General features: G+C 50.8%; 1 protein-coding gene across 1 annotated transcript in view; it reads right to left on the bottom strand.

Moving 5' to 3' along the window:
* LOC106564584 (coiled-coil domain-containing protein 85A) overlaps positions 1–13,386 on the bottom strand; it is a 34,831-nt gene extending 21,445 nt beyond the window's left edge. Inside the window, exons 1-2 of the mRNA XM_045691158.1 lie at positions 12,654–13,386; positions 10,340–11,492 (exon numbers count right to left, since the gene is read on the bottom strand). Of these exons, the coding sequence (XP_045547114.1) occupies positions 10,340–11,492; positions 12,654–12,890 (1,390 nt within the window). The 5' untranslated portion in view covers positions 12,891–13,386. The remainder of the gene's footprint in view (positions 1–10,339; positions 11,493–12,653) is intronic.
* Position 13,387: the final 1 nt, after the last annotated feature.

The raw sequence follows: 13,387 nt of genomic DNA, 5'->3' as shown, positions 1-13,387 counted from the left end.
CAGATTCCACAATTTAAATGGGATTGCATTTAGACTTTCACCGTTTGTTTGCATGGCCGTTTGGCTTTTTGTAACGTGTGTGTGTGCGTGTCTACATGGGTGTGTGTGTTTGCCCACGCACATGCGTGAGTGTGTGGACTGTGGCAGCGGAGACCGGAACACACACACACACACACACACACACACACACACACACACACACACACACACACACACACACACACACTTCAAAAAAATGAAATAATGTTGAGTAAACCGCTTAGAGGATAATCCCATGGCGACGAGGCAGGCTGGAGTACACCACTCAATCGTCACAAAAACACACACACACTCAGGCTGGAGTACACCACATCATCACAGAACACACACACATTAACACATACACACAATTAATTCCACCCCCCAAAACGATTTGTTCTGTGTTTTTTGGCAGCAGGAAGAAACTGACGTACATGAACATAATGAGGCTCTAACACTGCTCCCAATCCTCTGGTATCTCTAAAGCCAGCCGTTACTATCTAGACTTTTCCAACCCACCCTTTGTAGTGTTGTAACAAAGGTGTTTCAGATAGCCTTCCATTACAGATAGATTTTCAGAGGTAATATCGTGAGTGGCATTTAAAGAGCACCGTAAAAACAGCAGGTTAACGTTTTTCGTCATGAATATTCTTCTGGAGGCAGTTCTGCCGAGTGGTCACTAGCTGGCACAGCCATGAAGTCATAAAATCTGATTTTAAACCTAACCCTAACCTTAACCACACTGCTAACCCTAATGCATAACCCGAACCTTAAATTAAGACCAAAAAGCACATTTTTGTTTTCATAACTTTTTACAATATAGCCAATATTGACTTTGCAGCTGGCCTATTTAAGGGGAAATCTCATGATAATACTCATGACAAGACTCATGACAATAAACATAATCATGTGTAAAAACAGAAGAGATCTTAGTCATAGTTCATAACCAGGCCCGTATAACCTGGCCCAGAGTGTGTCCTGATCAGATCACTGTCACAACGTCTACGGAGGGTGGCTCCTCTCCCCGTTCGGGCGGCGCTCGGAGGTCGTCGTCGCCGGCCTACTAGCTGCCACCGATCCCCTTTTCATTTTCGTTTGGTGATGTCTATTTTGTGTGAGCACCTGTTTGGAGTTAGTTCGTTAGTGGGGGTATTTAGTCTGTCGTTCTAGGTTCAGGTTTGTGCGGGATTGTTTGTGTTTTCTGTCGTGGGGTTTGGGGATTGTTTTTCTCTGCTGTATTTAAGTGGCAAGGACGGTTTTCCCTGGGCTGTGTCCCGACTCTGTTCTGGCGTGTTTTGCCCTATTTGGATTCCTTGTTCCCTGCCTAGTGTTCAGCATTTTTTGACTTGGCATCTATTAAACGTGCTACACGTACCTTTGGTCTCCTGCGCCTGACTTCACCCCTCCTGCACATCTAGAGCATCCTGACAGAATCCCGCACCAGAATTATGGAGTCAGCAGGAGCGGAAGCGCCCACTCGTCCATGGAGGAACGGGTCGCCCAACACACTACCATCCTACATCGCCTGGGTACAGCCATGGACCAAGTGTTGGCGCGAATGGAGAGCTGGGAGAGAAGCGCTCCCCCCACCACACCTGCAGCTGTCCTACAACCTGCGCCCCTACCAGCGCCGACGGCGCCCAGCCCCAGCGGGATTAAGCTCGCGCTCCCGAGGGAGTACGATGGGACGGCCGCTGGGTGTAAGGGGTTCCTTCTCCAGTTGGAGCTTTACCTGGCGACCGTTCGCCCTACTCCCTCGAGAAGAGAGGACAGCGTCAGCGTCCTCGTCTCCTGTCTTACGGGTAAAGCCCTAGAATGGGCCAACACCGTCTAGGAGGGTCTGGACTCTGCAAGGGACCATTACCCGCTACTTCCGTGCTGTGTTCGATCATCCCCCGGAGGGCAAAGCGGCGGGTGAGCAGCTGTTCCATTTGAGACAGGAGACGAGGAGTGCGCAGGACTTCGCGCTGGAGTTCCGGACCCTGGCCGCTGCAGTGGGGTGGAATGAAAGGGCCCTGATGGATCATTATCGGTGTAGTCTGAGATAGGATGTCCGCCGGGACCTGGCATGTAGGGACACTACCATGACACTGGACCAACTCACAGATCTGTCCATCAGATTGGACAATTTGCTGGCTGCCCCGCGGGCGTCCCGATCGGGCCCTGTTCACTCCACCTTCCAGCACTCCTGCTCCAACGCCCATGGAGATAGGGGGTGCGCAGCTAGGAAGACTGGAGGGGGAGTCTTCTCCTGCGCCCACCGTGGTCAGAGAGGACACATTGCCGACTGGTGCTGGAGAAGCTCGTCCGGGAGTCAAGAGGGCAGGCAGAGCACTACTCCGACACCTCAGGTGAGTCAGCACCAGCCTCACTCAGAGCCCCCTGTCGGCCACATGCATGTATTGGTTTCTTTCCCTGAGTTTTCCCCTCATTCCCAGCATAAGGTGCTAGTCGATTCAGGCGCGGCTGGGAGTTTTATGGACCGTGGGGTCACAACTAAGTTAGGGATTCCTTTAGTTCAGTTGGACCAACCCTTCCCCGTGCACGCCTTAGACAGTCGACCACTTGGGTCAGGGCTGGTCAGGGAGGCCACAGTTCCACTGGTCATGGTAATGCGGGAGGGTCATGAGGAGCGGATTAGCCTCTTCCTCATTGATTTCCCTGCATTTCCGGTGGTGCTGGGGATTCCCTGGCTGGCCAATCACAATCCTAAGATTTCGTGGAGACAGAGGGTGGGGTGGTCGAAGGAGTGCTCGGGCAGATGTGTAGGGGTTTCCATCGGTGCGACTACGGTGGAGAGTCCAGACCAAGTCTCTACCGTGCGCATTCCCTCAGAATATGCCAATTTGGCTATCGCCTTCAGTAAAACGAGATTGAGGAGATTGTGCGATAAACCTCCAGGTTAACGGTGCACTTCCCAGGAGTCACGTGTATCCCCTGTCTCAGGAGGAGACGGTGGCTATGGAGACATACGTCACTGAGTCCTTGAGGCAGGGATATATTCGGCCATCCAAATCACCTGTCTCCTCGAGCTTCCTTTTTGTGAAGAAGAAGGAGGGAGGTTTGCGTCTGTGCATTGACTATAGAGGTCTAAATTCCATCACGGTGGGTTTCAGTTACCCGCTACCTCTCATCGCTACGGCGGTGGAGTCATTTCACGGGGCACGCTTCTTCACAAAACTGGATCTCAGGAGTGCGTACAATTTGGTGCGTATCCGAGATGGGGACGAGTGGAAAACTGCATTTAGTACCACATCTGGCCATTATGAGTACCTCGTCATGCCGTATGGGTTGAAGAATGCTCCAGCCGTCTTCCAATCCTTTGTAGACGAGATTCTCCGGGACCTGCTCGGTCAGGGTGTGGTGGTGTACATCGATGACATTCTGATCTACTCCACCACATGCGCCGCGCATGTGTCTCTAGTGCGTAAAGTGCTTGGGCGACTGTTGGAGCACGACCTGTACGTCAAGGCCGAGAAATGTGTGTTCTCCAAACAAGCCGTCTCTTTTCTGGGGTATCGCATTTCCAGATCCGGGGTGGGGATGGAATGTGACCGCATTTCGGCCGTGCGTAGTTGGCCGACTCCGACCACGGTTAAGGAGGTGCAGTGGTTCTTAGGGTTTGCCCATTACTACTGGCGGTTTATCCGGGGCTTTGGGCAGGTGGCGGCTCCCATTACCTCACTGATGAAGGAGGGGGCGGTGCGGTTGCGGTGGTCGGCGAACAGAGCTTTTGGTCGGCTGAAGACTCTGTTTACCGATGCTCCTGTGCTGGCGCATCCGGTCTCCTCTTTGCCATTCATAGTGGAGGTGGACGCGTCCGAGGCTGGGGTTGGAGCCATGCTAACACAGCACTCGGGCGCGCCCCCGAAGCATCGCCCCTGTGCTTTCTTTTCTAAGAAGCTGAGTCCGGCGGAGCGTAACTATGATGTGGGGGGACATGGAGTTGCTGGCTGTGGTAAGGGCCCTGAAAGTATGGAGACATTGGCTTGAGGGGGCGCAACACCCTTTTCTCATCTGGCCTGACCACCGTAATCTGGAGTATATCTGGGCGGCGAGTAGACTGAACCCTCGTCAAGCTAGGTGGGCTATGTTTTTCACGAGATTCCAGTTTACCATCTCGTATATACCAGGTTCCCGTAACACTAAGCCCGACGCACTGTCTCGTCTCTACGACACCGAGGAACGGTCCATCGGCCCCACTCCCTTACTTCCGGCCTCCTGTCTGGTGGCACCGGTGGTCTGGGAGGTGGACGCGGACATCGAGCGAGCGTTACAGTCAGAACCTACTCCACCTCAGTGTCCCGCGGGTCGAAAGTACGTCCCGCTCGGCGTCCGCGATCGATTGATCAGGTGGTCGCACACGCTACCCTCCTCGGGTCATCCAGGGATTGAGCGGACGGTGCTGGGTCTTAGAGGGAAGTACTGGTGGCCCACATTGGCGAAGGACGTGAGGTTCTATGTCTCCTCCTGTTCGGTGTGCGCCCAGTGTAAGGCTCCTAGACACCTGCCTAGAGGGAAACTACAGCCCCTCCCCGTTCCACAGCGGCCGTGGTCCCACCTGTCAGTGGATTTCCTCACCGATCGCCCGCTGTCTCAGGGGAACACCACAATCCTGGTCGTTGTGGATCGGTTCTCTAAGTCCTGCCGTCTACTCCCTTTGCCCGGTCTTCCTACGGCCCTACAAACCGTGGAGGCCCTGTTTACTCACGTCTTCCGGCACTACGGGGTGCCTGAGGACATCGTCTCTGATCGGGGTCCCCAGTTTACGTCCCGGGTGTGGCGGGCGTTTATGGAGCGACTGGAGGTTTCGGTCAGTTTGACCTCAGGTTTTCACCCCGAGAGTAATGGGCAGGTGGAGAGAATTAATCAGGATGTGGGCAGGTTTTTGCGGTCCTATTGCCAGGACCGGCCGGTAGAGTGGGCGAGGTTCGTGCTATGGGCCGAGATGGCGCAGAACTCTCTCCGCCATTCCTCTACTAACCTGTCACCCTTTCAGGTTGTGTTGGGTTACCAGCCGGTCCTGGTGCCCTGGCATCAGAGCCAGACTGAGGCTCCTGCGGTGGAAGACTGGGTGCAGCCCTCAAAGGAGACCTGGAGCACCATCCAGAAATCCCTTAAACCGGTTGGTGGACGGCAAAAGGAGAGCGCTGACCGCCGCCGCAGTGAGGCCCCCGTGTTCACACCGGGGGACAGGGCCTGGCTCTTAACCCTCCACCTGCCCCTCCACCTGCCCTGCCGGAAGTTGGGTCCGCGATTTGTGGGGCCATTTAAAGTCCTGAGGAGGATAAACAATGTGTGTTATAGGTTACAGCTCCCCTCTTATTACTGTATTAACCCCTCATTCCATGTGTCTCTCCTCAGGCCGGTGGTAGCTGGTCCACTGCAGGACGTTGAGGTGCAGGAGGTCCCTCCGCCCCCCCCTGGACATCGGGGGGGCCCCGGCATACACAGTCCGTTCCATCTTGGACTCCAGGCGCCGGGTAGGGGGCCTGCAGTACCTTGTGGACTGGGAGGGGTACGGTCCGGACGAGAGGTGCTGGGTACCGGTGGAGGACATCCTGGACCCATCACTGTTGCGGGAGTTCCACAGCCTCCATCCGGATCGCCCTGCGCCTCGCCCTCCGGGTCGTCCTCGAGGCGGGAGTCGCGCGTCGGGGGGGTACTGTCACAACGTCTACGGAGGGTGGCTCCTCTCCCCGTTCGGGCGGCGCTCGCCGGTCGTCATCGCCGGCCTACTAGCTGCCACCGATCCCCTTTTCATTTTCGTTTGGTGATGTCTGTTTTGTGTGAGAACCTGTTTGGAGTTAGTTCGTTAGTGGTCGTTCTAGGTTTAGGTTTGTGCGGGATTGTTTGTGTTTTCTGTCGTGGGGTTTGGGGATTGTTTTTCTCTGCTGTATTTAAGTGGCAAGGACGGTTTTCCCTGGGCTGTGTCCCGACTCTGTTCTGGCGTGTTTGCCCTATTTCGATTCCTTGTTCCCTACCTAGTGTTCGCCATTTTTTGACTTGGCATCTATTAAACGTGCTACACGTACCTTTGGTCTCCTGCGCCTGACTTCACCCCTCCTGCACATCTAGAGCATCCTGACAATCACATGGTCAGGAGGTACTAGTCATATACCACCTCAGGGTTTGAGTTTCAGAGTAACAATCGTGACATTGTCATACCATTGTCATACCACTGCAGCAATATATATATATATATATATATATATATATATATACACACACTTCCTTTTCTGAATGTGGAATATAGAGCCTAGGCTACTGTTCATTATGAAGAGAAGAGGTGACATGCAGAAAATGACTTTCCTTCAGGAGCAACACAAAACTATTGATTGTATGACTATGGTAAAGTCTCCATGACGTACAGAAAACAGGAGGTGATATAAATGATGTACAGAAAAATATATATACAGGAGTCACTGTGGCCCCCAGGTCAGTGGGTATACTGTGGCCCTCAGGTCAGTGGGTATACTGTGGCCCTCAGGTCAATGGGTATACTGTGGCCCTCAGGTCAGTGGGTATACTGTGGCCCTCAGGTCAGTGGGTATACTGTGGCCCTCAGGTCAGTGGGTATACTGTGGCCCTCAGGTCAGTGGGTATACTGTGGCCCTCAGGTCAATGGGTATACTGTGGCCCTCAGGTCAGTGGGTATACTGTGGTTCTCAGGTCAGTGGGTATACTGTGGCCCTCAGGTCAGTGGGTATACTATGGCCCTCAGGTAAATGGGTATACTGTGGCCCTCAGGTCAGTGGGTATACTGTGGCCTTCAGGTCAATGGGTATACTGTGGCCCTCAGGTCAGTGGGTCAGTGGCCCTCAGGTCAGTGGGTATACTGTGGCCCTCAGGTCAGTGGGTATACTGTGGCCCTCAGGTCAGTGGGTAAACTGTGGCCCACAGACAATGACCTGGGGACAGACAGTGACAAATGACCGGACGCTCGCTGTCACTAAGACTGGTGGTGATAATATTCTGTACACAGCCGCCGCATCTGTCCACACAAAGACACAGACACACACACAGACACACACACACGCACAGAAACACACAGACACACACACAGTGCATACTGTACTACTGAGTGCCCAACTGCAGTCAGCTAATACTATCCAAACACATAATCCAATTCAAAGTTGTGCTTTAAACCTAATCCTTCAAAATCCATGGAGGATTCTAAATTAGTAGACAACGTTCTACACTACTATTAGCTAGCCTGCATAAAATGCCTATTGGGGAAGTAATAGGAATCTATCTAGACAGCATGGTTCTATGTTCTTGCTCTATATTACAAAGTAAGACAAATGAGAGTTCAAAACCAGTGGAGGCTGCTGAGGGGAGGACAGCTCATAATAATGGCTGGAACGGAGAGAATTAAATGGAAACCATGTGTTTGATGTATTTGATATCATTCCACTGATACCGCTCCCACCATTACCACGAGCCTGTCCTCCACAATTAAGGTGCCACCAACTTCCTGGGGTGTACAATACTGCTACTGCTACTACTACTACTGCTACTACTACTGCTGCTGCTACTCCTACTACTACTGCTACTACTACTACTACTACTGCTGCTGCAACTACTACTACTACTACTACTGCTGCTGCTGCTGCTACTACTACTAAAACTACTACTACTGCTACTACTACTACTGCTGCTACTACTACTACTGCTACTACTACTACTGCTACTACTACTACTACTGCTGCTGCTGCTACTACTGCTACTGCTACAGCTCCTACTACTATTAATACTACTGCTGCTACTGCTACTACTAATACTACTGCTGCTACTACAACAACTACTACTACTACTACTGCTGCTACTACTACTACTACTACTGCTACTACTACTACTATTGTTACTACTACTACTGCTGCTGGTACTACCACTACTACTGCTACTGCTACTACTGCTACTACTAGTACTACTACTACTACTACTACTACTACTGCTATTACTATTTGTACTATAACTGCTGCTACTATTACTACTACTACTACTGCTGCTGCTGCTACTACTGCTGCTGCTGCTACTACAACTACAGCTGCTACTACTATTACTACTACTACTGCTGCTGCTGCTACTACTGCTGCTGCTACTACAACTACTGCTGCTACTACTATTACTAGTCTAGGCTTTATTTGGGAAGTAGTTGGTCTAATCTAGATAAAATAGTTCTACGCCTATGCATTTTTCTCCATTTTGCAAAGTAAGGCAAATGACAGTTCAAAACTAGTCGAAAACATGTACACTTCTACTTTAGCCCTGCGTATTCTTGAGCAGTAGTTAGTTCTTCTAATCTAGATTGTACGGATCTATCATATGGTTAGATCCATACTGCAAAGTAAGGCAAAATTTGTAGGAAACTACTATTAGCTATTAGCCTATTCTGGGGACAGTGGTTAGCTGTACTAAAATGTAGATCGAACCGTAGCATACGTACTAAAGTAAGGCAAACATTTCACCTTGCGGAAAATGTCCTGTGGCTTCTCTCTCTCCCCTCTCTCTCTCTCTCTCTCTCTCTCTCTCTCTTGCTACCCCTCTCTGTCCTCTTCATCCCTACCTTCCTCTCTCCCTCTCTCTGCCAAGCAGAGCCACTCAGCACTTTTACCTCAGCTAGAGAAATCATCATCAGCCACCGTGGGGTACTCAAACACCAGCCAAGGGGGTACTTTGATATTCTCTCCCTGACAACCTAAGACCTGCGGATCTCCCAATGAGATGGGTGGAAACCACCGCAGATTTGGCAGAACGAGGAAGTATGTTAGTGGAACAGTTGAAGTGGAGGCGGCAAAGGAGGTGGGAGGGGAAGTTAGGGGAATTATTTATTACGAGAAGGTCTTACTACACTATACCCTACACTTCAGTGTGCCTTTAAGTGCAGTTGATTTGGAGCCGCCTTGGATTCCATTAGAAACATCCAGTCTTCATTCAACCTCATTCATTTCAAGCCTCTATTCCCAGCACCCTTCAATTCCCATACAATACCTCCAGAGATATACGGTTATACAAATCTAATTGATTCTAATCACAGCAACGGGGAGTTCTTGTCAGTTTTTCTAATTTAATTACATCAGTTCACTACATCTCTCAATCTCTTTCTTGTTCTCTGTCTCTATTTCTCTGAGCAAACTTTTTTAAATTACTTTTATGAGCCACATACAGTAGCTAATGAAAAATGTAGATGTCTTTGGTACTGACTGTCTGCAGAGGTATATGTGATGTGCGCATACAGTATAGAAATGTACACGGAGTATAATAAACATTAGGAACACCCCCCCCCCCCCAACTTGTCAGGCCATGGACTCTACAAGGTATTGAAAGCGTTCCACAGGGATGCTGAACCATGTTGACTCCAATGCTTCCCACAGTTGTGTCAAGTTGGCTGGATGTCCTTTGGGTGGTGGACAAATCTTGATACACACGGGAAACTTTTGAGAGTGAAAAACCCAGCAGCGTTGCAGTTCTTGACACAAACCGGTGTGCCTGGCATCTATTACCATACCCTGTTTAAAGGCATTTAAATATATTGTGTTTCCCATTCATCCTCTGAATGGCACACATACAGGACACAATCCATGTCTCAATTGTCTCAAGGTTTAAAAATTATTCTTTAACCTGTCTTCTCTCCTTCATCTACACTGTTTGAAGTGGATTTAACAAGTGACATCAATAAGGGATCATAGCTTTCACCTGGATTCACCTGGTCAGTCTACTGTATGTAACGGAAAGAGCAGGTGTTCTTAATGTTTTGTACAGTCAGTGTATAAGGGTCTGTATGTGTCAGGGTTGGGGTCCATTTAAATTGAAGCCAGTCAATTCAGGAAGTGATTTCAATTTAAAATTCAGAAATGTAAAACCCTTTGAAATATATATCTTTCTAGTTTTTCATTTACTGAAAAGTGATTGAAAATAAATGCCCTTTATTCAATTATTTAATTGGAATTTCAGTTTACTTCCTGAATTTCAGATGACAGTACTTCCCTGGTATATGTGGTTGGAGGGACTGTAGTCTGTCTGTCTGTCTGTCTGTCTGTCTGTCTGTCTGTCTGTCTGTCTGTCTGTCTGTCTGTCTGTCTGTCTGTCTGTCTGTCTGTGTGTGTCTGTGTGTCTGTCTGTCTGTGTGTGTGTGTGTGTGTGTGTGTGTGTGTGTGTGTGTGTGTGTGTGTGTGTGTGTGTGTGTGTGTGTGCGCACGCGCGTGCTTACTGTTTGTATGTGAATGAGTACTTATTTGAAATCTCAATTAACCCCTGTATTCTTATACTCGCCTTAACAGTCCTTGTAACAGTCTTATACCAGTCTTATAACACCTACCGTTCATGCCGTTGTAGATGCTCCTGTGATGCGGTGACAGCTCTTCAGCGGTGGCCGGTCTCTTCTGTACCTCTCTCCCAGGGCTGCCGAACTTCATGTGGTCTGGACTCCAACTATACTGGTGCCTGTGAGTCTCTGGACTGACCCCGGCCGACATCACACAGCCCTTCTCATGGTGCTGGTGCTCTGGCGTCCCCAACCCTAGATGTGCCTGTCTGGGCTCTGGGCTTCCGCAGCAGCTTCCTCCCCCGATGCTCCCCCTGTGGTGCCTCTGGTAGAGCTCCCCGGCGCTGCCGCCCTGACCCGACCCCAGGAGGTGCTGCTGTTTCTGGGAGAGAAGCAGGTCGGAGCCGTGGAGGTGGTGGTGCTTGGTGGAAGGGAGCTGGGTCTCGGGGCTCCGGCGTCCCACGTTGCGGCCGTACTTCTCGGGGCTGAGCCCCCGCATGGAGCGGCCGCTATGGGTGTGGTCGGGCACAGAGATGGAGCCGCAGCGGGGCCGGCAGAGCTGGGGCATGGCGTACGGATACTCCAGGCTGGTGCTACGGTGCCTGCCCTGGGGGTGAGGAGGTTCAGGGCTGGAGGGGATCTCACGTTCTCCACTCGCACTGCCAGCCCGGGGCTTTTGGAGATGCTCCGGGCTCCCAGTTCCACCGCCCCCGAGGCTACCGGCTTGTGTAGCCAGGTGGAGCTGCTTGTGGTGGGGGTGATCGGAGCTGTCGGCGCTCCCCGCGCTAGACGTACTACTCCCATCCCCCACGTCCCTCATCGACAACCCTGTCCCGGGGACCAGCAACAAACTACTCTGGCTATCGATAGAATTCCTACACCCTCCTGCCACCCCCACCACACAACCTCCTCCTCCTCCACCAACCCCCACCCCTCCACCAACTCCTCCTCCTCCTTTCTCCTCGTCGAGTAACAAACAGAGTTCTTTGAGATCCAGGTTCTCCCGGACCACCTCGTCTTGCCGCACCTCCAGCTCCTTGAGCTTCTGAAGGTACAACGTCACCTCCTTCCTCATGATGGAGGCACTGTAGCGCCCCAGTCGCTGCCACTCCCTGGACACCCTCTTGCCCTTCTGACGGTCATCATCCAGGAAGCAACACAGGTCCCTCAGCTCCCGGTTGTCCTCCTGTAGTTTCTGGTTGATGTCCTGAGGAGAGGAGAGGGGATGAGAGGAGTGGAGTGGAGAAAGAGAGGTGAGATGTGTTCATTAGTGCTATTTTATTCATTCACTCTTATCTAGGTCCTACTGGGGTAGAAATATCTTATTTGAGGGAACCTCGCTTTAATATCATGTCAATCAAAGACAGTCAAATAAAAATGAAAATCAGCTGCTCATAAACCTCTGTGTCACATAAATATGGATGTGAAAATGTTGGATGTAAGAGTGGTAGAGGGCAAATAGGCCGTGAGAGAGGGAGCCAGGGAGGGAGGGCAAGCAAAGCACCAGGCCAGAACATACCTCTCTCTCTCTCATTTGCAACATGATGGCATCTTTGCCCAAAGTTCTCCACCTCCTCTAATTATCCATAATAACATACTCCTCAGACCCTCCAGCACGTGTAGTTTAATTAGGTACCATGGTGCTTCGGGCTGGGCTTTTGGGTCTGCTCTCTGAAGCAGCCAAGGATCCTTCCTCCATCCCCATGTGCTTCATCTCAGTCGCTCCCATCTCATTTTAATGAATCTCAGAGTATTGGAGGAGGACGTTAAATCAAGTCTATGTAGCTTGGAGAAATAATAAGATTATGCCAGGATTATTATTGCTAGTTACACTGCACCAAATAAGATTTGGGAGAGAGAAGTCATATATTTGGGGAGTTTAATGAGTATTCTGGGTTAAATAGGTTTACTCTTGTAGCCTAGCAGAATTTGTTGATGATATTCCAAGAGCAAGCACCAAGGTTGTGCCACAGGCCGACACACCAAAGCTTTTGCAAAGGAGATGAAGACTAAAGACAACAGGTGAGTGAGTGAGAAAGAGAGAAGAATGATGATGCTTGACATTCAGCCCAGATGCCTTGTCACACTATGCTTTCTGATGGAAGATGATGGATGCACACACAAGTAGGCACATGCACGCTCACAGACACATGCACAGGGAGAGGGAGAGAGATCTTGTAAAATGAAATGAACTTATATACATCCTGCCTCCATTTCATCATGTGGACAGCGGCGCCCTTTAAAGAACGCGCAAACTCAACCCCGAACACCCTCTCATGCTGTGCGCGCTCAGGTGCGCCAGTGCGGCCTACCCGCGGTTAACTATGATCTCATCTTTTTAGAAATGCCGTGCGCGCCCATTCCTCACCTTCAGCCCTCTTATCTCGTTCAAGTGCAGCTGGAGGCTGCGATTGACCTCGCGGATCAGATTGCTGTGGTCCAGTATCACGCTCATTTTATCGGCTTCAGACCGCCGGAGCCGCCGCACCAAATCCTCTTTGGTCCACTTGAGAAGGTCCTCGTCCTGTATATTTGAGATGTCCTCCGCTGGACTTTCACTCTTTGTTATGGACAGCGAAAGCTGTGGCTGACTAGCTTTTTCCATCCCTACGGTTCCGTTGTCGGGAATACCGGCGACAACAGGCTTGAAATACAACTCAGAGGGCACTGACAGTCAACCACCGCTCGCATCAGCCGCACAAGTCAAACTGATCCGGAATTACCATTCGAAATCAAATCGCATAGTTGCCTGACCTCTCTCTGTGCTCACTTCAGCCCCCAAATGCAACAGCTGAGGACGCCGCCGACTCCCTAGTCCAACAGTGAAATATAGCCCTAGAAAAGGCTATGTGCAGCTATCTAACATCCCGTAACCCCGGCATGGACTATTTATTTTAGTTCATGCAAGTTTGCACCTGAATGCATCCACATTTAGTCTCTTCCGTCCTGAAGTGGAGAGAGCTTCGGCGGGTAGCGGGTTGCTGATGCGCATCTCCCGCCTCTTGTAGCTGTACAGTCCAATACATAAGGGAGGAGGAACCGCTGTAGCATCGCCAGGCAAGTGCACTGCGCGTGAATAGAGGGAGAGAGCGTGACTGCAGT

The sequence above is a fragment of the Salmo salar genome, chromosome ssa12 (assembly GCF_905237065.1).
Source record: "Salmo salar chromosome ssa12, Ssal_v3.1, whole genome shotgun sequence".
Classification (NCBI taxonomy): Eukaryota; Metazoa; Chordata; class Actinopteri; order Salmoniformes; family Salmonidae; genus Salmo; species Salmo salar.
This window is presented reverse-complemented; position numbering and strand designations above follow the sequence as displayed.